Raw genomic sequence first — 25,457 nt, forward strand, 5'->3', positions numbered from 1 at the left:
AAATACTTGCTTTAAATGAATTGGGAAATTGTTCCACAAACTAAGGTGTCGGTCTTCATCTAGTCTGGATTTGAACACAGTCTGCACAGTATTTACTCCAATAAATGCCCCGGAGGCCTGCAATTTTCGTGAAGGGGGAGCCTTCATTGACTATACACAGTACAGCTTTACAGTACATATGGACATGTGTACCGCATGCAAGAGAAGCTGAGCAAACTTGAAACGAAAAAATAAAATGCCTCTGTGCAAATGTTGTTACTTGGCAGCAATCAAGCTAAAAGTTGTGGAAGAGAAGGGGAGACACCATGCTGCTCAGATTATCCTAGTTGACAGGTAACATCATTTCTCCTAATGCTGCCGCTCTCTGCCAAGTAAAGTTGGAAAGATATTCAAAGATTTGACCTACCAGAATCAATAACCTCAAAGCGAATCACCGTTTTAAATTGATTGACAGCTCTTTCCAAAAATTGTAATAAAGACGGTAAACTATAAATTTTCTATTGCGTTCAGGTCTGGAGACTGGCACTTGAAATGCTTCTTATGAAACCACTCCTTAGTTGCCCTGGCTGTGTGTTCAGGTCATTGTCATGCTGGAAGACCCAGCCACGACCCATCTTCAGTGCTCTTACTGAGGTGAGCAGGTTGTTTACCAAAATCTCACGATACATTACCCCAGCCATCCTCCCTTCAATACGTTGCAGTCGTCCTGTCCCCTTTGCAGAAAAGCACCCCCAAAAATTATGTTTCTACCCCCCATGCTTCATGGTTAGGATGGTGTTCTTGGGGTTATTCTCATCCTTCAAACACGGCGAGTAGAGTTGATACCAAAAAGCTCTATTTTGGTCTCATCTGACCACATGACCTTCTCCCATGCCTCCTTTGGATCATCCAGATGGTCACTGGTGAACTTCAAACAGACCTGGACATGTGCTGGCTTGAGCAGGGGGACCTCGCTGCCCTGCAGGATTTTAAACCATGACGGCATGATGAGTTAGTAATGTAATCTTTGTGACTGTGGTCCCAGCTCTCTTCAGGTTATTGACCAGGTCCTCCTGTGTAGTTCTGGGCTTTCTCAGAATCATTCTTACCCCACAAGATGAGATCTTGCATGGAGCCCCAGACTGAGGAAGATTGACAGTCATCTTGTGTTTCTTCGATTTTCTAAGAATTACTCCAACAGTTGTTGTCTTCTCACCAAGATGCTTGCCTGTTGTCCTGTAGCCCATCGAGCCTTGTGCAGGTCTACAGTTTTGTCCCTGGTGTCCTTAGACAGCTCTTTGGTCTTAGCTATGGTGGACAGGTTGGAGTGTGATTGATTGAGTGTGTGAACAGGTGTCTTTTATACAGATAATGAGTTAAACAGGTGCAATTAATACAGGTAAAGAGCGCAGAATATGAGGGTTTCTTAAAGGAAAAACTAACAGGTCTGTGAGAGCCAGAATTTCTGCTGGTTGTTAGGTGATCAAATACTTATTTCATGCAATAAAATGCAAATTAATTATTTAAAAATCATACAATGTGATTTTTGGATTATTATTATTTTTTTTTTTTTAAGATTCTCTCACAGTTGAAGTGTACCTTCGATAAAACTTACAGACCTCTCCATTCTTTGTAGGTGGGAAAACTTGCAAAATCGACAGTGGATCAAATACTTATTTGCCTCACTGTATACAGCTTCATGATGAAGTGGTATAAAGGAGGATTTTCTTTCACCAAAACATCAAATCTAGGCTTGCATCTCAGATGTACCTTCTGGCAAACTGTAGCTGAACTTTCAGGTCTTTTTTAAAGCCTGTAACGTCTTCTGGGTTGTCTGGGTGTCTTGGTGGCTTTCCACACTCTTCTCTTTCTTGCAGACTCACTCAGGTTTTCAGAACTGTCTATGCAAATTTTCCATAGATTACAACCCCAATTCCAATGAAGTTGGTATGTTGTGTAAAATGTAAATTAAAACAGAATACAATGATTTACAAATCCTCTTCAGCCTATTCAGTTAAATACACCACAAAGACAAAATATTTAATGTTCAAATGTTCAAACTCATTTTGAAATGGATGCCTGCAACACGTTTAAAAAAAGTTTGGATGGGACAACACAAGACTGGGAAAGCTGATGAATGCTCAAAGAACACCTAATTGGAAACAGGTGAGTGTTATGATTGGGGTTAAAAGGAGCATCCCCAAAAGGCTCAGCCATTCACAAGCAAAGATGAGGCGAGGATCACCACTTTGTGAACAACTGCGTGAAAAAATAGTCTAACAGTTTAAGAACGTTTCTCAGTGTTCAATTGCAAGGAATTTAGGGATTCCATCATGTGCAGTCCATAATATAATCAGAAGATTCAAAGAATCTGGAGAACTTTCTACACATAAATCAAATCAATTTTATTTATATAGCGCCAAATCACAACAAACAGTTGCCCCAAGGCGCTTTATATTGTAAGGCAAGGCCATACAATAATTACGGAAAAACCCCAACGGTCAAAACGACCCCCTGTGAGCAAGCACTTGGCGATAGTGGGAAGGAAAAACTCCCTTTTAACAGGAAGAAACCTCCAGCAGAACCAGGCTCAGGGAGGGGCAGTCTTCTGCTGGGACTGGTTGGGGCTGAGGGAGAGAACCAGGAAAAAGACATGCTGTGGAGGGGAGCAGAGATCAATCACTAATGATTAAATGCAGAGTGGTGCATACAGAGCAAAAAGAGAAAGAAACACTCAGTGCATCATGGGAACCCCCCAGCAGTCAAAGTCTATAGCAGCATAACTAAGGGATGGTTCAGGGTCACCTGATCCAGACCTAACTATAAGCTTTAGCAAAAAGGAAAGTTTTAAGCCTAATCTTAAAAGTAGAGAGGGTGTCTGTCTCCCTGATCTGAATTGGGAGCTGGTTCCACAGGAGAGGAGCCTGAAAGCAGAAGGCTCTGCCTCCCATTCTACTCTTACAAACCCTAGGAACTACAAGTAAGCCTGCAGTCTGAGAGCGACGCGCTCTATTGGGGTGATATGGTACTATGAGGTCCCTAAGATAAGATGGGACCTGATTATTCAAAACCTTATAAGTAAGAAGAAGAATTTTAAATTCTATTCTAGAATTAACAGGAAGCCAATGAAGAGAGGCCAATATGGGTGAAATATGCTCTCTCCTTCTAGTCCCTGTCAGTACTCTAGCTGCAGCATTTTGAATTAACTGAAGGCTTTTCAGGGAACTTTTAGGACAACCTGATAATAATGAATTACAATAGTCCAGCCTAGAGGAAATAAATGCATGAATTAGTTTTTCAGCATCACTCTGAGACAAGACCTTTCTAATTTTAGAGATATTGCGCAAATACAAAAAAGCAGTCCTACATATTTGTTTAATATGTGCATTGAATGACATATCCTGATCAAAAATGACTCCAAGATTTCTCACAGTATTACTAGAGGTCAGGGTAATGCTATCCAGAGTAAGGATCTGGTTAGACACCATGTTTCTAAGATTTGTGGGGCCGAGTACAATAACTTCAGTTTTATCTGAGTTTAAAAGCAGGAAATTAGAGGTCATCCATGTCTTTGTGTCTGTAAGACAATCCTGCAGTTTAGCTAATTGGTGTGTGTCCTCTGGCTTCATGGATAGATAAAGCTGGGTATCATCTGCGTAATAATGAAAATTTAAGCAATGCTGTCTAATAATACTGCCTAAGGGAAACATGTATAAAGTGAATAAAATTTGTCCTAGCACAGAACCTTGTGGAACTCCATAATTAACCTTAGTCTGTGAAGAAGATTCCCCATTTACATGAACAAATTGTAATCTATTAGATAAATATGATTCAAACCAGCGCAGTGCCTTTAATACCTATGGCATGCTCTAATCTCTGTAATAAAATTTTCTAGTCAACAGTATCAAAAGCAGCACTGAGGTCTAACAGAACAAGCACAGAGATGAGTCCACTGTCTGAGGCCATAAGAAGATCATTTGTAACCTTCACTAATGCTGTTTCTGTACTATGATGAATTCTAAACCCTGACTGAAACTCTTCAAATAGACCATTCCTCTGCAGATGATCAGTTAGCTGTTTTACAACTACCCTTTCAAGAATTTTTGAGAGAAAAGGAAGGTTGGAGATTGGCCTATAATTAGCTAAGATAGCTGGGTCAAGTGATGGCTTTTTAAGTAATGGTTTAATTACTGCCACCTTAAAAGCCTGTGGTACATAGCCAACTAATAAAGATAGATTGATCATATTTAAGATTGAAACATTAATTAATGGTAGGGCTTCCTTGAGCAGCCTGGTAGGAATGGGGTCTAACAGACATGTTGATGGTTTGGAGGAAGTAACTAAATAAATTCACAGAGAAACTCACAGTAACGACCAGGTGGACGATAGATAATAACAAATAAAACTGGTTTTTGGGACTTCCAATTTGGATGGACAAGACTAAGAGTCAAGCTTTCAAATGAATTTAAGCTCTGTCTGGGTTTTGGATTAATTAATAAGCTGGAATGGAAGATTGCTGCTAATCCTCCGCCTCGGCCCGTGCTACGAGCGTTCTGGCAGTTAGTGTGACTTGGGGGTGTTGACTCATTTAAACTAACATATTCATCCTGCTGTAACCAGGTTTCTGTAAGTCAGAATAAATCAATATGTTGATCAATTATTATATCATTTACTAACAGGGACTTAGAAGAGAGAGACCTAATGTTTAATAGACCACATTTAACTGTTTTAGTCTGTGGTGCAGTTGAAGGTGCTATATTATTTTTTTCTTTTTGAATTTTTATGCTTAAATAGATTTTTACTGGTTATTGGTGGTCTGGGAGCAGGCACCGTCTCAACGGGGATGGGGTAATGAGGGGATGGCAGGGGGAGAGAAGCTGCAGAGAGGTGTGTAAGACTACAACTCTGCTTCCTAGTACCAACCCTGGATAGTCACGGTTTGGAGGATTTAAGAAAATTGGCCAGATTTCTAGAAATGAGAGCTGCTCCATCCAAAGTGGGATGGATGCCGTCTCTCCTAACAAGACCAGGTTTTCCCCAGAAGCTTTGCCAATTATCTATGAAGCCCACCTAATTTTTTGGACACCACTCAGACAGACAGCAATTCAAGGAGAACATGCGGCTAAACATGTCAGTCCGATTGGGGAGGGTCCCAGAGAAAACTACAGAGTCCGACATTGTTTTTGCAAAGTTACACATCGATTCAATGTTAATTTTAGTGACCTCCGATTGGCGTAACCGGGTGTCATTACTGCCGACGTGAATTACAATCTAACCAAATTTACGCTTAGCCTTAGCCAGCAGTTTCAAATTTCCTTCAGTGTTGCCTGCTCTGGCCCCCGGAAGACATTTGACTATGGTTGCTGGTGTCGCTAACTTCACATTTCTCAAAACAGAGTCACCAATAACCAGAGTTTGATCCTCGGCGGGTGTGTCGCCGAGTGGGGAAAAACGGTTAGAAATGTGAACGGGTTGGTTGTGTACACGGGGCTGAAGTCAAACATCAAGCAAGATTGGGAAAGAATTCTACTTACAAAGCTTCAACTATTAGTGTCCTCAGTTCCCAAATGCTTATTGAGTGTTGTTAGAAGGAAAGGTGATGTAACACAGTGGTAAACATACCACTGTCCCAGCTTTTTTGAAATGTGTTGCAGGCATCCATCTCAAAATGAGCAGATATTTGCTCAAAAACAAAGTTTTCAGTTTGAACATTAAATATGTTGTCTTTGTGGTGTATTCAATTGAATATAGGTTGAATAGGATTTGCCAATCGTTGTATTCTGTTTTTAATCTACATTTTACACAACGTCCCACAACTTCATTGGAATTGGGTTTGTACATATTCCATATTTCAACAATTTTTTGTGGTGTATAAGATGTCTTGTTTTTTTATGGCGTACAGTAGCTCTGCGGGAGCACCTCTAATTTCATTGTACCCCGCCCCCCCGTACAATGACAATAAAGACTATTCTGTTCAATTTGATATAATTAATCTTTAAAAGATGCCTAAAGATTTAGCTACTAATATTTCAGGTTTATTTAGTTATTTTTAAAACCAGTTCGCACTGTGGTTTAGTTGGATTTTTATTTTACTACTGCAGCACTGAATGTCTTGTCGCTGTCCTGTTTCATCAGAATTATTTTCTTTAGTTTTATTTTATTTGTCACAGTAAATTAAATGAAGAATTCTGTTGAAATATATTTGTTTATTAGGATTACAGTGTAATTAGTATGTGTTTATAGCACCTTAAAGATAACTGTAAAGTGTTGAGTCTTTTCTGCTGTTGCAGATGAGAGCGGCCTCCTTGTGCACTGCATATCCGGTTGGGATCGAACTCCCTTGTTTGTGTCCTTACTCAGACTCTCACTGTGGGCAGTAAGTTCAGAGTCTTTTCATATTTTTTTCCCCTTGGTCTTGCTTTTTAAGATTTCATTGTCTTTCCCACTGACTCCTCGCATGACATGGGCTCATCTTTCATTAGTGATTTTGATAAAACTACACTGAATCCCTTTGCCTTGGCTGTTTTTCCACAGAAATCAAACATACTATTTCAAACGTTCTTGTTAATTTACCTCTTCTGTCTTCACTGGCTTTATTCAGTTTATAGCCCACATGTGTATGACACATAAATCTGGTCTCTCATTACCATTATTTGAAAGGTGATTGGCTATGTTTGCGGTACAAAAACAAACTGGATACCCAAATCAGATATCTGTAGTACAACCCCTGAGCCAGATTGATCAAGAGTACTGTTTGTCACTCATTAAGTCCATGCCTCAGAGACTGCAAGCTGTTATAAAAGCCAGAGGTGGTGCAACAAAATACTAGTGATGTGTTGGAGCATTCTTTTGTTTTTCATGATTCCATAATTTTTTCCTCAGAATTGAGTGATTCCATATTTTTTTCCCTCTGCTTGGTCTAAAAAAGTAACCGTTACTAACTGCCACAATTTTTTTTCCTGATTTCTTATAGTGTTTCTTAAAGCCAGAAAATTGCCATTTGAAATGACTTTAGTTTAGTGTCATGTCTGTGATCTGCTTTTTTTCTACAAAATTAAACAACTGAATGAACATCCTCCGAGGCCGGTGATTCCATAATTTCTGCCAGGGGTTGTATTATCAGTATTTTTTAAATTTTATTATTACTTCTATACTGTAATTTGATTATTAAATGGACCACAGTGGAAATAAGTGTTTCTTGTATCATCCATGTATTTTTAACATATTTACAATTATATTATGTACTTACAATGAACTTACTAAATAAAATCATGCAGGCACGCTTTTAATATATAGATGATTTACCGCCCCCTGCTGGAATGGTGTATGAGTCCAGAATGTAGTTATCACATTGTTCAGTGTTGTTACCTAATAGGGATATGAATCGTACAGCAACTCACGATTCAATTTGATTCAGATTCTTGGGGTGACGATTTGATTCAGAATCGATTTTTGATTCAAAGAGCTCTGAGAAAAAGTTATATTACTTAAAAAATGTTTATGTTTAAGAAAAGACATCTTTACAAGGTTAATCAAGTGATTCTAGATGTAAATTTACTTATCTGCTTTGCTGGTTCAGAGTTGACTGGCAGTTTAGCGAAGCGCTGGTTGGTAGTCAGCAGATACCGCTGCTCCCCTCTTTTAGCTCCGGGTGATGGCGTAGCATGTGGGCTTGCGGATTTGATGTGTTTCTGAAGTACTTGACTTTCATTGCAGATTTTGCACACTGCATAAGTCATGTCAAGCTCCTTCTTACGCAGCAAATAATAAAATCCAAAATGCGCCCAAACATTTGCCTTCAGCAAAGACGGTGCTGGCTGAATTAGCTCTTCGTCTGCCATGTTAAGCTGCAGCTCACGAATGTTTGAAGCACGCTGGACAGCAGCCCCCCCCCTCGCAGGGACACTGTAGTACGGAAGCTGTTGCCTGACAAACAGTATACGCAGCATTAAGCAATAAAATGTAAAAAAAAATGCTTTTAAAAAATTGATTCTTGGACATTTTGGATCAATTCAGAATCGTAATAAATAAGAATCGCGATTCGGATGTGAATCGATTTTTTTCCGACACCCCTATTACCTAATATCCATAATTTCTCCAAAAATATTAGTCCTATCAACTTTCTGTTGTTGCAGCGTTCATCCTTGACCCAAAGTACATAAGCATACCAAACGGCAACAGTCAGCTCACCCCAGTTTCTTCATGATCGAAGCCATACATACGCATACACACACACAGAGGCCACTTGGCTATTATAATGTGGATCGTAGGACATGCTGTGATGTGTGCAGATAGGGTGCGGTATTTAGCTTAAATCAGAGTGACCACAGAGCAGAGAGTATGGATTTTGGCTCATGCATAGGGTGGCATATTTGAAGAAATTGGAGCATCAAGCCTGGATCATCTCTTGTTTCACTTTTGCATACCAGAGAATTACCTGACCCTCACACACCATACACCTTACTTTAATTTTACAGTTGGCTTTTTCCCCCTCTTATTTTGTTATCGCATCTTGAAATAAATCATTTTGCTTGAAGATAGGTTTGGTTGCAAAGTTAAAAATACCTTGCAGTTTATTTTCTATTTTGGAGCAAGCTGTGAGCGATTTCATTGGAACAGGGTTATGATCATGAGTGCAGTGGTTGTGCGCAGGGTGAGGAGAGGAGGGATACAGCTCCATGAGTGTGATCACATCACTTTGCTCATCCCTCTGGCAAAAATAGATGATGGCGAACATACGGGTAAAACATGCAGTGATACGGACCTACTGTTCTCTGGACAGAAGCCTGCTTCTGATTCTCCTCTGCAACATAAATCCAATGAAAAGGATGTCTCACTCTGCAATAGAAGACAGCCTTGAGATGTTAACAGATACATTTTAGCTTTGTGGAAAAGTGTTGTAATACCTGCGGGATACAGTATAGGCTTATGGAGTAGCTTTGTGCAGCGCATGCACACAATCACTCATGTTGTGGGACTCATTCACACTCGGGTGTAGTCAGCAATTATGTTAGGAAACTATTTTAATAAATCAGTGCTGATTTCCTCATTTTTGGAATCGAGACGCAAATTGGGGCCAAAAATCTTTAATAGGAGCCTGGTCAGAGAAGACATACCGGTAGGTTCTTGTTCCAGTCGAAGCAGCGCTTTTATAAATTAATCACAGTTTTGGTTTTTGATGTTGATCATGTGTGTGGTGCTACATGACGTCTTGGGGTGTTTTTTTTTATTTATTTTTTTATTGTGGAATATTTTGAGATGGTTGCCATGTATATTTCACAGGATGGAGCTGCACACGGGAGCCTGGAGCCAGCTGAGATCCTGTATCTGACCATCACTTATGACTGGTTCCTCTTCGGGTAAAAATAATCATTTTATATCATCCCAATCATTATTTTATGAGTTTATGCTGAGCCAATACTCGCAGCGCTTTAGTTGACATAAATAGTTTAGAGCTACATTTGCAACTTCCTCTGTACCATCTGGTTTAAGCTGCATTGTGTTTGTCTGAAATGCATAATTGAAAAGTGACTTGTTAATGAAGCAGTGGGAGCACTGGGAGAAAGAGGCCGGGACAACACAAGTAGTACCACTGTGACTTTGCTCTTCAACAGCTCGCTCTCTCTCTCTCTGTCTGTCTGTCTCTCTCTCTCTCTCTCTCTCTCTCTCTCTGTGTGTCACTCACACATTCCTGGGATTGTCCTTTCATAATTGCCATCACGATCTTTCCAATTTAAGCTCATCAGAGGCAGTCTAGCAGAAAGCCTTTTCACTGCCAACTCACTCGTGTAATTATACGGCCGCAGTCCAAGCCTTTGGAACACTGGCCAAGCAGAATATGTGGGCGTGTGAGTCTGTCTTACTGTGTGTGTGTGTGTGTGTGTGTGTGTGTGTGTGTGTGTGTGTGTGTGTGTGTGTGTGTGTGTGTGGGAAGAAGTTGTGGTGATAGATGACATCACGGCAGAATCATATTGGACTACAGGAGATTTGTGGCCTAATGAATTGATGTCTGCACTCGTACATGCCCACACGTACAGCAGTTGAAGTCGTTCAACAGATTTTTGCATCGTAGCTTGCAGATCTTCTGGAAAAAGGAATTCATCAAAAACAGCCCCGATGTGTTTTTGCAAACTTTTGACGTCATTTTCATGTGTTAAAAGGTGATGCCTGATCCAAATATACCATAAACGAGGCATCCACGTGATTGTAGTTCCTCACCAACATCATTGATGTTTGAGGTGTGATCTTTTTTTTTTTTTTTTTTTTTTTTGCATTGGGAGAGCAGATGTCTATGCAAAAATCAGTGTTTCCATATCTGAGCTAATTTTTGAGATATGGTCATTGACAATGACCAATGACTTATGAGCTTGACGTGACCTGTGTTGTGAGAGGATAGTCTATTGTTTTTGTGTAGGCTCTCAGTTGTCCAGGCGGTTTCCATAGTAGAGAAGCTTGAATCTTCGACTGGACTGCATTGCTTGACATGAGCAAGCAACCCAGTCCAGTCGAAGGATAGTCTATTGAGTTAATCGACCAAGTTTGATTGAAATTACTCTTTGTGTTTTGAAGATACCGTTGCGGACAAACAGACATAGCTGCCATCGCAACACTCAAGTACCGAGTACAAGTTCGGAATTTATCACTTTGATGTTGATTGGGACGGCTGTAAATAAAGGGTTGAATGTAGAGCAATCATTAAAACTACCTTATATTTAAAGCTGATTGTTTATTTACATCTGTAACATTTGTTAACAAAACTTTAAAAGGCCCATATTATTATTATTATTATTATTATTATCTGATTTTTGTTTATTTATTTTTGCTTGGCCTAACCCCTGAGTAATAGTGCACTTTTACCAGTTTAGGTCTTAGAGCATGCAGAAATGCCATATATTGCTACATCTACCACACTATGGATCTGTTTAAGGTCCCAGACCATCTGCTGTAGGCAGATAACTGCTCCATCAACACTTCTTTAAATTAACTGTCTACGGTTCATCCAGAAAGTAGTCACAGCGCTGCATGTTTTCCACATTTTCTTATGTTATGGCCTTATTCCAAAATGGATGAAATTAAATTTTTCCCTCAAAATTTTACACACAATACTCCACAATGACGATGTGAAAAACATTTTTTTATTAACACAACAAACAAACTAAGAAATCACATGTACATAAGTATTCACAGCCTTTGCCATGAAACTCAAAATTGAGCTCAGGTGCATCCTATTTCCACTCATTATCCAATTCAGTTTCAACTTATTTTTGTTGTATTGCACCAAATCACAACAAAGCTGCCAAAAGGCAGTTTACATGAGTAAGGTCTAACCTTTCCAACCTCCTGAGCAAGCACACGGGTGAGGAAGGAAAAAAAAACCTCTTCTGGTGATAATGAGAAAGAAACCTCAAGCAGACCAGACCCAGAGGGGTAACCCAATGCTTAGGCCAGTCTAACAGTTACAAGGTTTTTACAGATTGTACAAAAAAATGTTTACCAATAGACAAGCAACAAAAATAGAATCCTTAATTGAAAATAGAGTCCATCTTGGGTCTCTAATATATAATGTCCAGCACCTGTAGGCTGCATGCCAGGACCTCCGGTCAGTCGTGTAACAGGTGTGGCATCCCAAGGCCATACCTCGGCCAGGATCTGTCCATGGTGTTGTCAGTGCCTCGGACAGAGAGGAAAAAGAGCAGAATCAGTCGGCCCAAAAAACTTCACCAACAGTAAATTGACAGGGAAACAGAGAGAATATTAAAGTGATCAAGGTCAGAGGGAGTTTTTCCCTTACCACTGTCACCTGTGTGCTTGCTGTCAGGGTTGGTAAAGTTAGACCTTACTTGTGTGAAGTGCCTTCAGGCAACTTTGTTGTGATTTGGTGTTATATAAATGAAAAAAAAAATAAAAAAAATTGAGTGATCACCAGCAGCTAGACCTAAGCTTCACGAACATCCTTGAGATGTTTCTACAGTATAATTTGAGTCTACCTGGGGTAAATTCAGTTGATTGGACATGATTTGGAAAGGCAAGCACCTATCTGCGTATAAGGTCCCACAGTTGACAGTGCATGTTGGAGCACAAATCAGTCAAAAGAATTGTCTGTAGACCTCTGAGACAGGATTGTCACGAGGCACAAATCTAGGGAAGGGTACAGAAACATTTCTGATGCTTTGAAGGTCCCAATGAGCACAGTGACCTCCATCATCTGTAAATGGAAGGAGTTTGGCTCTACCAGGACTCTTCCGAGAGCTGGACGCATGTCTAAACTGAGTGATCAGGGGAGAGGGGCCTTAGACAGGGAGGTGACCAAGAACCTGATAGTCACTCTGTCAGAGCTCCAGCATTCCACTGTGGAGAGAGGAGAACCTTCCAAAAGGACAACCATCTCTGCAGCAATCCACCAATCAGGCTTGTATGGTAAAGTGCCCAGATGGAAGCCACTCCTTATTAAAAGGCACTTGAAAGACTCTTAGACCATGAGAAACAAAATTCTCTGATCTGATGAGACAAAGATTCGACTCTCTGGCGTGAATGCCATGCGTCATGTTTGGAGGAAATCAGGCACCATCCCTACAGTGAAGCATGGTGGTGGCAGCATCATGCTCTGGGGATGTTTTTCTGCAGCAGGAACTGGGAGACTAGTCAGGATTGAGGGAAAGATGGTTGTAGCAATGTACAGAGACATCCTGGATGAAAACCTGCTCCAGAGCACTCTTGACCTCAGACTAGGGTGACGGTTCATGTTTCAGCAGGACAATGACCCTAAGCACACAGCCAAGACAACTCTGTAAATGTTCTTAAGTGGCCCAGCCAGAGCCCATACCTAAATCCAATTGAACATTTCTGATAGATATGAAAATGGTTGTGGCCATTTTCAGATCTTCCCTGATGGAAAGAGGAATGTGCAAAACTGCCCAAAGATAGGTGTGCCAAGCTTGTGGTATCATATTCAAGAAAACATGAGGCTGTAATTGCTGCCAAAGGTGTATCAACAAAGTACTTAGCAAAGGGTGTGAATACTTATGTACGTATGATTTCTTAGCTTTTTTAATTTTTAATAAATTTGCAAAAATATGTAAAACTTTCTTCATGTTGTCATTATGGTGTGTTGTGAGTAGAATTTTGAGGGAAAAATGAATTTACTCAACTTTGAAATCAACCTGTAACATAACAAAATGTGGAAAAAGTGAAGCGCTGTGAATACTTTCCAGATGCACTGTACTCGTATTTAATGCAGTCAAGTAAAAGTTATGTGTCTCTTTGGTGCTGGAGTCCTCAACACTAAGGTACCTTCATGTTGGATCCTACCCAAGGAAAAACACCACATAGTTGAAATGTTGCAGTTGATGTTACCTCTGTCAAAGTGCTTTACAATGATTCCTCACCTTCAGTCCCCCACCCCCACCACACACACACTGATGTTAGCATGCTGCAATGTACAGCTCTCAACTGCATACTGTGAGCAGTTTTTGGGATTAAGTTCTTTGCCCATGGGACCAGTGATCCCCCCCCCAAATTTTGTTGGGGAATCATTCTGAGGATCCTCTGGTCTTGACGTTCCTCAGCAGAGTTTCCCGAAGTAACCATTATTTTGCCAAAAAGTCATTCCAGCAGGACCCAAGGACACTCTTAAGAAACCTTCTGCCAAAGGCATCCAGTCATCACCTTAGTTCGCTGGTTAGCATCAAAGTATTACAACCATACAGTAAGACACAAGGTACCTGGACCCTGAAGACTTGGACCTTCATTCTCCTGTAAAGATATTGCTGTTATCACCAGTGACCTCATAATTTCAATGACACCTTCCTGGGTGTCTTTCAGTGTCAGAAACATGAATGTCACGGCCGTATTAAGTGAATGTCTGTACAAATTCAACACTTTCACTGCATAAAGATAAACTTTTGATGGCCAAGCCCAGAAAGTCATTGAAAGTCTGGACATTAGTAGTCTTGATGCAGGACAACTAAAAACACAGAAACTCTGATTCCACCATCAGCTTCTTCTGTAATCACAGATCAATGGAATCTATGATTTTAAAACTGCCATACTGAGTGTTGGAAATTATTTGAATTTTTTTTTTGTTTTTTTTTTGCCAGAGTTTGGGTCTGTAAAGTGCAGGGGTGGTTGCCAAGTGGTTTGTGCGCTTGGTTGCAGTGCGGAAGGTTCCTGGTTCAAACCCCACCCCTGCCACATTTCTCCATATAATGTAGAGTTGCGTCAGGAAGGGCATCCGGTGTAAAACGTGTGTCAAATCAACATGCAGATCCTCACTGGATTTGCTGTGGTGACCCGGAGTGAAAAAACAAGGGAGCAGCTGAAGGGACTTACTACATTTTCGTTTGGGTCTAAAAATGCTCAACAATGAACACTGCATCTGTCTGTCTGTTTGGTTTTGTTGTGGTGTTATTAAATCCAAGTAGCCTAATGTGGTGAATTTGTCTCTTTTTTTGCAGTCACATGCTGCCAGATAGACTCTCCAAAGGGGAGGAGGTAAGGCTCTTTATGTGGTTGTATTTTTAAAAAACTCAATGAAGCAGATGTTTTGAATGGAGAAGATATCTTAAGTCTACAAACCAGTTTAACATTTCTTAGAGGGTAATGTTCTTAGAGGGTGATGTTCCATGGTCCCTTATTTATTGGTGTACTTCTTTTTATTATTCCTTCGCTTTCTATACCCGCTAATTCAAATTAAGGTTCATGGTGGAGCTGGAGCCTGTCCCAGCAGTCATTGGGCGAGAGGCGGGATACACACCCTGAACAGGCTGCCAGTCTATCACAGGGCCACATATAGATAGACAAACAAAAGCTATGTGCAACTTGGAGTCACCAGTTCACCTGACCTACATGTCTTTGGAAGTGGGAGGAAGCCAAGCACCCGGAGGGAACCCACACAAACACGGAGAGAACACGTAAAGTCCACACAGAGAGGACCGGCAGGAAGCAATCCCAGGACTTTCTTACTGTGAGGCTACAGTGCTAACCACTAAACCACCGTGCTGCCGCATAATGATACTACTACTAATAATGATAATGATGAGAATTAAAAAAAAATGTAGATTTTTAAAAATGGCTTTCTTCTGAATTTTGCTGTCATGGGATGTTTTCAGTGGAGCGCAGTAGAACCTGAGGAGTGAAGGAGACATTTGTAGTGAAGCAAATTTTCATATCATCAGGTATTCTTGTTCATCTTTTACTTCGAGTTGAGCTCATCAGACAACAGCACTAAATACCAGTTCCTGCACACACTCAGCAGAGTCAATCAAAATGCAGTTGCAAGATGTATTGTTACTGCCATAGTAACTGATTAATGATCGGTATTAATATGGATCTAATCTCAACTCTTTTGTAAATACTTACTTTATAAACTGCTAAATGAGGCCTGAAAGTGCTTCATCTTCTACCCCATCATTAGAAAACAAAACAAAGCAAAATGCAGGTGTAAATGAACCAGGATTCAAGTGCCACCTATCTCTGCTGTGATTGGCCTGCTCAAATTTGTGATGCAGTATTTGGAGATCAGCTATGTTCATAAGTAAGCCTGCCCACTTCAGGACAGTGTTATTTTACGTTGTTTAAAAAAGTACGGAGAAGGGTCACATCGTGGAGTCAAAAGCAAACATCCTGAGAGATAATCCTTTTTTTTTCTTAAATACTACATTATTGGACATATGGACATTGGCATCTTGATATCTTTGCATGCAAATACCTTTGTGGGACAATGATGGTCCACGTCTTCAGGTCCTGGTGCTTCATGCCTTACTTTATGGCTGTGAGACTTGGACACTGGAAGTCTTTTGTAGTCTGTGTCGTTGGAGGATCCTTGGGTCCTGCTGGAATTACTTTGTGTCAAATAAGCAGTTACTTGGGGTAAACTCAGATGATGAGCCTCACTCGCATGGTGAGGGAGCGTATAATGTGCTGTATTTCCACACACATTATACAGTACATAAGTTTCCTCAGTGTTGAGGATCCCATGTTTTATTTGACTGACAGATAGATGGTTACTTTTGAGAGGTGGTGATGGTGAGGATGTCTGTCTGCCTGTATGGTTGCCATCCAGGCCTCGTGGTTCCCTGGTGTGATGGATGTGGCAGCGCGGCACCAGCACATGCCCCCGTGCTTGACATGATTTGATTTGGACACATATGTACACAATCAGAAATTTCTAAAATAACTCGGCATCATTTCGCCTCCTAGTTCCATTGACTTGCCTGATGGAGGCGCTGTTCATAGGTTACTGTGGAAGCAGCCACTGTGGAGTAATGGAGACAGCCTGGCTTTTAGCAAATCCTCTAAGCTGTACTCTGGAGGGAAAAAGGTGACTTTCTTCTCATAGGTGTTATTTAGAATGGGTCTCTCTCTCTCTCTCTCTCTCTCCCCACAGATTTTCTTTTTTTGCTTCAATTTTTTGAAGCACATTGTATCAGATAAATTCTCTGCTGTCAGGAAACAGAGGTGAGTGTGTTCCTTTGTTAACCTGTCATAAGGTCCATGTCTGTCTGTGATCCCTGACATGAATCACCTGCTGTGTCACTTCATTTGATCATTTTCAACTTTTGCGTAATGGCTGTCTGGCTAAAGTTACCTGTTGGCACTTGTAAATAACTGCATTTTCTTCAACACTATAAAAATTCATTAACCTCTTTCAACTTGCTGTCTCTGACACACACACTGCATTTTGAGTTACTTTTTGTTTTTGTTTCAGAAGGAAAAACTCCCACATTAAAGATGGTGATTTCACTGTGGAAGACCTCTGCCAGTTAAGTACGTCTGTCGCTCTTATTCTCCATTCAGACTGTAGTGCACTGTCAGTTTTCTGATGACTGCAGGTCATTAAAAGCTTAACCATATTTATTTAATTTTTGTTAGTTTATTTTATTCATTTTTCCATGCCCTCTTATCCCAACTAAGTGGTGGTGGGGGGGTGGCACTATCCCAGCTGTTGTTGGGTGAGAGGGCGGGTACACCTTGGACTGGACAGGCCGCCGGTCTATCACAGGTCTTCCCATAAACCCACATCTTAAAATGTCTACTTTGGAGGAGAAATAAACATCTACAACCCCAATTCCAGTGAAGTTGGGACGTTGTGTGAAATGTAAATAAAAACAGAATACAATGATTTGGAAATACTTTTCAACCTACATTCAATTGAATACACCACAAAGACAAGATGTTTAATGTTCAAACTGATAAACTTTATTGTTTTTGTGCAAATATTTTCTCATTTTGAAATGGATGCCTGCAACACTTTTCAAAAAAGCTGGGACAGTGGTATGTTTATCACTGTGTTACATCACCTTTCCTTCTAACAACACTCAATAAGCATTTGGGAACTGAGGACACTAATTGTAAGTGTCATGATTGGGTATAAAAGGAGCATCCCCAAAAGTCTCAGCCATTCACAAGCAAAGATGAGGCAAGGATCATCCCTTTGTGAACAGCTGTGTGAAAAAAATAGTCCAACAGTTTAAGAACAATGTTTCCTCAATGTTCAATTGCAAGGAATTTAGGGATTCCATCATCTACAGTCCATAATATAATCAGAAGATTCAGAGAATCTGTAGAACGTTCTACACATAAGTGGCAAGGCCGAAAACCAACATTGAATGCCCGTGACCTTCGATCCCTCAGGCGGCACCGCATTAAAAACCAACATCACTGTGTAAAGGGTCGCACTGCATGGACTCAGGAACACTTCAGAAAACCATTGTCAGTTAACACAGTTCATCGCTACGTCTACAAGTGCAAGTTAAAACTCTACCATGCAAAGTGAAAGCCATACAGTAGTGTTCAGAATAATAGTAGTGCTATGTGACTAAAAAGATTAATCCAGGTTTTGAGTATATTTGTTATTGTTACATGGGAAACAAGGTACCAGTAGATTCTCACAAATCCACCAAGACCAAGCATTCATGATATGCACAATCTTAAGGCTATGAAATTGGGCTAATAGTAAAAAAAAAGTAGAAAAGGGGGTGTTCACAATAATAGTAGCATCTGCTGTTGACGCTACAAACTCAAAACTATTATGTTCAAACTGCTTTTTTAGCAATCCTGTGACTCACTAAACTAGTATTTAGTTGTATAACCACAGTTTTTCATGATTTCTTCACATCTGCGAGGCATTAATTTTGTTGGTTTGGAACCATGATTTTGCTCGGTTACTAGTGTGCTTGGGTCATTGTCTTGTTGAAACACCCATTTCAAGGGCATGTCCTCTTCAGCATAAGGCAACATGACCTCTTCAAGTATTTTGACATATCCATACTGATCCATGATACCTGGTATGCGATATATAGGCCCAACACCATAGTAGGAGAAACATGCCCATATCATGATGCTTGCACCACCATGCTTCACTGTCTTCACTGTGAACTGTGGCTTGAACTGCGGCTTGAGTTTGGGGGTCATCTCACAAACTGCCTGCGGCCCTTGGACCCAAAAAGAACAATTTTACTCTCATCAGTCCACAAAATATTCCTCCATTTGTCTTTAGGCCAGTTGATGTGTTCTTTGGCAAATTGTAACCTCTTCTGCACGTCTTTTATTTAACAGAGGGACTTTGTGGGGGATTCTTGCACATAAATTAGCTTCACACAGGCGTCTTCTAACTGTCACAGCACTTACAGGTAACTCCAGACTGTCTTTGATAATCCTGGAGCTGATCAATGGGTGAGCCTTTGCCATTCTGGTTATTCCTCTATCCATTTTGATGGTTGTTTTCCATTTTGTTCCACGTGTCTCTGGTTTTTTTTGTCCATTTTAAAGCATTAGAGATCATTATAGATGAACAGCCTATAATGTTTTGCACCTGCGTATAAGTTTTCCCCTCTCCAATCAACTTTTTAATCAAACTACGCTGTTCTTCTGAACAATGTCTTGAACGTCCCATTTTCCTCAGGCTTTCAAAGAGAACAGCATGTTCAACAGGTGCTGGCTTCATCCTTAAATAGGGGACACCTGATTCACACCTGTTTGTTCCACAAAATTGATGAACTCACTGACTGAATGCCACACTACTATTATTGTGAACACCCCCTTTTCTACTTTTTTTTTTTTTACTAATAGCCCAGTTACCAGTAACCCCTTAACGCCTATTGTCGCATATATGCTACAATATTTGACTCAAATATGCAGCATACCAAATTGACCAGTATGCCTGTTGTCGCATATTTGCAACATACCAGTATTATTATTATAACATAAATTATTACCAAAATATCAATTACTATTTATTTTTTGTGCAAAAGTGAAATTAATAATCTCAACATTATTTACCATCTACTTAAAGGCAAAAACACACACAAAACATTTTTTTATATATAGCTATATAAATTCAGGCATTAAGGGGTTAAGAGTTTGCATATCATGAATGCTTGGTCTTGTTGGGTTTGTGAGAATCTACTGTATCAACTGGTACCTTGTTTCCCATGTAACAATAAGAAATATACTCAAAACCTGGATTAATCTTTTTAGTCACATAGCACTACTATTAATCTGAACACTACTGTATTTCAGCAAGACAATGCCAAGCCACATTCTGCATGTGTTACAACAGTGTGGCTTTGTAGTAAAAGAGTGCGGGTACTAGACTGGCCTGCCTGCAGTCCAGACCTGTCGCCCATTGAAATGTGTGGCGCATTATAAAGTGCAAAATACTACAATGGAGACCCCGGACTATTGAACAACTGAAGTTGTACATTAAGCAAGAATGTGAAAGAATTCCACCTACAAAGCTTAAACAATTAGTGTCCTCAGTTCCCAAACACTTATTGAGTGTTGTTAGATGGAAAGGTGATGTAACACAGTGGTAAACATACCACTGTCCCAGCTTTTTTGAAACGTGTTGCAGGCATCCATTTCAAAATGAGCAAATATTTGCACAAAAACAATAAAGTTTCTCAGTTTGAACATTAAATATCTTGTGTTTGTGGTGTATTCAACTGAATATAGGTTGAAAAGGATTTGCAAATCGTATTCTGTTTTTATTTACATTTTACACAATGTCCCAACTTCATTTGAATTGGGGTTGTATACACCCTGGTACAAAATATTATTACAGATATCTAAAATGATGTGGCTCGCTGTGTGGGTGATTATATGAATGGTTCACTGAATTTTATTTGTATGTTAGCACCGTTAGCAGCAGGTAGGGTGTAATAAGATTAAAATTTGAAAATATTTCTTGTGAAGGTAAAAAGCTTTCTGCTGAATAGAACAGTATCTTCTTCTTTTTTATTTTAATTATTTTATTTTATTTTTCTGTCTGTTTTACTTATCAGAAACCACTGTGTTGTCACTCACTGCAGTGGCCTTGAGGCAGAGCAGAGCGTGCACACTCTGATGGACTAGTGACAAATCTGGCAACTTTTATTTTACATAAACCAGTCAGTTATGTGCATGTGCGTGCGCGAGAAAGAAAGATTTACTTGTGACAGTGAATACATCAGGGAGGGTGAGGATGAGGTACAACAGAAAAGAGGCAGATCATTTTGAGTGAGCAGAAAGAAAGTGTGGATTTTATTTATTTATTTATTTTTTAAGCAGTAAATACTGTGTGACATACGTTATTGGTCAGTAAAGGTTGCGGGTCCTTGTGCTGCTTTATGACTGCTCGAGTCAGCCTAAAACAGCCATTCAGTGAACTGCAAGATTTTCCAGACAGCTGGAGGTTGGAGTTTTACAAATAACTAACCACTATTTGTGCCTCTTGCGGCACCAGTTACTCAATCAATCAATCAACAACTTTATTAATCCCACAAGGGGCAATTTCATTTGAGCAGTCTTTTTAAAAAACAAAACACAATAACAAAACAATAATAAAAACAAATCAAAACAGACTTAAGGAGTTAAAATGAATAGCAAGAATAAATAAATAAAAAAAACATGGCAGACCTACGGAGCATTTAAAAGTCAAATCGCCGAAGGGATAAACGACTTTAAAAACCGGTTGGTTCAACACACCAGGGAAGCATAACGGCGTCCTGAAGGAAGTAGAAAAAAACTCTCCTATAAGAACATGACCTGACAAGGACAAGATGATTTCAGCCTTCCGGAGGATCTGTTGATTACAAAAAGAGTGTAAGTCTCTTTGTTTCACTCTGATAATCTTTGAACAGATTTTAACAATGTTGTTCAGGCTGTTTCTGTCTTTTACTGAGAGGCTGTGAAACTAGCAGATGAATGAAAAACACAAAAGACTCTCAATATAACACTGATAAAAACGACAAAGGATGGCAGGCCTGACTGAAAAAGAATTCAGTTTACAGAGAAGGTAAAGTCTCTGCTGTCCTCGCTTCACAATGGTGTCCGTGTTCACATTAAACTTCACCTTGTCATCAAAAATAGTCCCCAAATACTTATATGATGTGACAAGTTCCATTTTTTCTTTATGTATAATACATTCCTTGGCCCTGTTATGTCTGAAGTCAATGATCATTTCTTTAGTTTTGTACATTTTTAAATCCAAAAAGTTATCACACCAGCAAATGAAATCTGATAAAGCAGCTCCGTGGTCTGAGTCTGAACCATGGAGAAGAGATAACAGTACAGTGTCATCAGAAAGTTTGACCAAATAGCTGCCATCTTGAGAACTCCTACAGCTGTCTGTATACATAATAAAAAGGAGGGGTGAGAGAACACACCCTTGTGGTGAGCCTGCAGACAACACGACAGAGTCCGAGAAGCAGCCATTTACTAAGACCCTCTGCTCTCGGTCAGATAAAAAATTAAAAATCCATAAAACAAGCTGGTGAACGTACGCCATTAAAATGTACTCAGCTTCATGATGAAGTGGTACAAAGGAGATTTTTCTTAAAAAGAACAAGTGAGATTTCAGTTGCAGTTTGCCAGAAAGCACTTGGGAAACCTGAGTCTAGATTTGATCTGTTTCACTGTTTTACAGTCCTCTACTCCAACATGAGGCTGTGACCGGGACGCAACAAGCAAATATTGCCCGATTCCCAGTTTCTCCACTCACTTCCACAGAAGTCTGTAATTGTTTTTTGTTGTGGTTATTTGAATGGGAAAGGGTGTCCAAAACCCTAACTTTTGACTGCCACTGTGTATTAACAAGTGAAATGAAGTTGACCACCAAAAACATGAAATATCTTTGGTTCATACTGTCTGTAAAGAAATAGAAGTCAAAGTACATGAATCACTGCATGCTGCCCCAGTTTCCATATCATTCCATCTGTTTCTGATTTGGGGTTGTAGGTGGATCTGACGAACAATTTTATTTCAAAAACAACATGAAATTTCAGCTGAAGTTTGCCAGACTGCACATGGGAACTAAGATTCAATCTGTTCCCTTGTATGAAAATCCTTCTCAGTGCCACTCCACCTGAAGCTGTCACTGATGGGGCAATGGACAAAAGTTGAACTGCGCACAGTTTGTCCAATCACAGCCGCAGAGGCCTATAACTGCTTTAGGGTTGTCATGACAACAATGACAATAATTCTTAAGTGGTAAATGCTATATATTGAATAAACCCTTTGAATTAAAACCAGCAGTCTGCACTCCAATTACATCTTGGCTGTTTCATTTGAATTCAGTTGTGGTTATGTGCTGTAGCAAAGTTAAAAAACGGGTCCTTGTCCAATAATTTACAGTGTATCCCTTGGTCCCATTTTAAGATAAGATTTAACTTCACGTGGAACACAAGGAAACTACTGAAACATGTTCTTTTCAGGATGGACACATTGAGGCACAGAGATAAAGACATGAAGTAAAAGGCCATCAAGTATCTGTCTAAAATCGCTTCAGTTATGTGTTTATATAGCATGTCTCTCATATATTATGTAAAAGCTAGTGAGAAATAAACACTTCTAAAACTGAAAACGTTGTTTTTGGAACCTAATAACACCTCTGAAGTGATTTTGAAGCCATTTCATGAACATTAGCGTGATGATGTCACAGGCTGGTTTAGCTAGCTGCAAAACTCAGTTTTGTTTGTGTTAATATAACCTCTTTGTCATTTATTATGTAAAAGCTAGAGAGAAGTAAACACTTCTAAAACTGAAAATGCTGTTTTTGGAACCACCTCTGGAGCAAAATCGCGGATGTTAGCGTGCACACTAACTTTTGCTAACTCAGAGCTAATTTCCTATGGAGTTAAAATTGTCTCATTAATACCAGCAAATGCACAGAGGGTGATCTACACATATTCCTTGATTTGCCCAACTTCCACCCTTGTCAAAAGCTCATGCACACACACACGCAAGGCCTCCCGCATACGCCGTTAAAACGGAAATATTGTTTTTGATTAATTGATAGAGCGCCTTTATTGAACATGTACAAATTGTATGTAAGACAATACGATCTTAATAATTAATTAAACAACTCCAAATTATAAAGAACTCAATGCTCATATGTCTGAGGATATTTTAGCTTTGCATTATATTTTTACTTTTATTCCCCCCTAGAATCAAAGGATCGCGGCAGTGTGACCAGTCTGAGCAGTGATTTCTCCCTTATCACAGAGGAGGTGTGCAGCGCCTCCAGCCTCGCCAGCGACACCACGGACCCTCTCTCCATCCAGCCCCAGGCCTCCAGCTGGTCAGAACAGCACATGTGCACACATGGGGAGTCACTGAGTCATGTCACAGGTGTATCATCTGGTGGTGTGTTGTCTGTCTTCAGGAAAAAAGGGCGCACCTCCTCTCCACAGATGGTGGCTTGGATTAAGCCAAGCAATGTGGATGAGCATGTCTTCCACCCACTGACTGAGGGCAAGTCTTCCAGCTCCTCCTCTTCCAACCAATCAGACCAGGGTGTCACACGCATTGGCAGCAGCCCATTGGCTGTCCCTGCCAGAAGGTGAGTCAGACGGTAAAATCTCTCAGGCCAAAAAGTCCTAAATGATCTGCTCAGTCAGGTTCTGATGATTTTGGGGGAGTGTTTAGTCACAATGCAAATTGGTAACATGACTTTCATGATCAGGTAGTACCTGGGTAATTAGGTAGCACTAGTTTAAGGGAAGTTATTACAGTATTCACATGTCTGAGTGCCCTGGGTGCGCTGCACGAAATTCTGCTTGATGCCGGGGTGGACGTTTGCACAAACTCGGCCAAATATTATGTATGTCGGGTCGCCCATTTCAATAAAATATCTGATTTCCTCAGAAATAAAGAATAAATCATCTGTCTGTGTCTCTCGTTTTCAAGGGCATTTCCTCTTCGGCATAATGCAACATGATCTCTTCATGTATTTTAATGTATTCACACTGATCCGTGATCCCTGGTATGCGATACATATGTAGTCTTGACACCATAGTATGAGGAACAGCCACATATCATGATGCTTGCTCCACCATGCTTCACTGTCTTCACAGTGTACTGTGGCTTGAATTCAGTTTTTTGGGGGTCATCTGACAAACGGTCTGTGGCCCCCAGACCCAAAAAGCACAATCTTGCTTTCATCAGTTCACAAAATGTTGTGCCATTTCTCTTTAGGCCAGTCAGTGTGGTGTTTGGCAAATTATAACCTCTTCAGCACGTCATTTTTTTTTCTCAACAATGGGACTTTGCGAGGGCTTATTATCCATAGTTTGGCTTCACGTAGGGGCCTCCTAATTGTTCCAGTACTCAGGTAACTTTGCACCTTCTTTGATCACCCTGGAGCTGATCATTGGTTGAGTCTTTCCTATTCTGACTATTCTTCGATCCAATTGAATGATGGTTTTCTGTTTTCTTCCACATCTTTCTGGCTTTAATTGACATTTTAAAGCATTTGAGATCATTTTAACTAAGCAGCCTATCATTTTTTGCAGTTTGTTACATGTTTCTCCCTTTTTAATCAAAGTACGCTGTTCTTCTGAACAGTATCTGGAATGACCCATTTTTTTAAACACACTGCTATTATTTTGAACACTTCTGTTGGTGCGCTGATGCTGTTGTCTTGTTTCTCACATTGCATGTGGGATTCCACTGCCTAACACACAAGCTGCAATCTCAGTCTCAGGTTTATAGTGAGATTATCATCTTTAAGATTATTCTCTTTCCGTTCTGTTCCAGATTAGCCGCAGACTGCAGTCGTTCAGGTTCCTCCCTCTCTACAGACTACGGCAGTTGGCAGATTGTTTCTGGTTGTGGCAGCATCCATGATCATACACACTTCCCTCCATCCATCCTGCCAGCCTCTTCCGCGTCGTCTGCTGCCGCTGCCCACGACTTGCCACTACCCTTCAGCTTTCAAGACGAAGGACCCAACGGGCGACTGTAAGTAACAGCACCAACTGTCCTTTAATTGTTGCCTCTCGACCTCATCTTAACTATTTGAAGGTGGGACTCAAACCACTGTTTTTGTGTACATGTGATGAGTTTACTTTGTGTTGTTGAAGTAGATTGACAACAATTACAGTTGGAATTGCTTCCATGCAGGCATTCTTCAGTTGCAGTAGTTGTGTTGTTGCACGGTGGCGTGAAATCGTTTGAGCATCTTTTGGCGTTTACACGTCTTCATTTTCAAAACAGTGTTC

At 40.2% G+C, this 25,457-nt stretch overlaps 1 protein-coding gene across 1 annotated transcript in view; it reads left to right on the plus strand.

Moving 5' to 3' along the window:
* mtmr14 (myotubularin related protein 14) overlaps positions 1 to 25,457 on the plus strand; it is a 53,617-nt gene that overhangs the window by 24,150 nt on the left and 4,010 nt on the right. Inside the window, exons 11-18 of the mRNA XM_034167339.1 lie at positions 6,270 to 6,355; positions 9,262 to 9,338; positions 14,433 to 14,469; positions 16,364 to 16,434; positions 16,685 to 16,743; positions 23,404 to 23,536; positions 23,621 to 23,797; positions 24,994 to 25,197. Of these exons, the coding sequence (XP_034023230.1) occupies positions 6,270 to 6,355; positions 9,262 to 9,338; positions 14,433 to 14,469; positions 16,364 to 16,434; positions 16,685 to 16,743; positions 23,404 to 23,536; positions 23,621 to 23,797; positions 24,994 to 25,197 (844 nt within the window). The remainder of the gene's footprint in view (positions 1 to 6,269; positions 6,356 to 9,261; positions 9,339 to 14,432; positions 14,470 to 16,363; positions 16,435 to 16,684; positions 16,744 to 23,403; positions 23,537 to 23,620; positions 23,798 to 24,993; positions 25,198 to 25,457) is intronic.

The sequence above is a fragment of the Thalassophryne amazonica genome, chromosome 3 (assembly GCF_902500255.1).
Source record: "Thalassophryne amazonica chromosome 3, fThaAma1.1, whole genome shotgun sequence".
In the NCBI taxonomy this organism is placed as follows: domain Eukaryota; kingdom Metazoa; phylum Chordata; class Actinopteri; order Batrachoidiformes; family Batrachoididae; genus Thalassophryne; species Thalassophryne amazonica.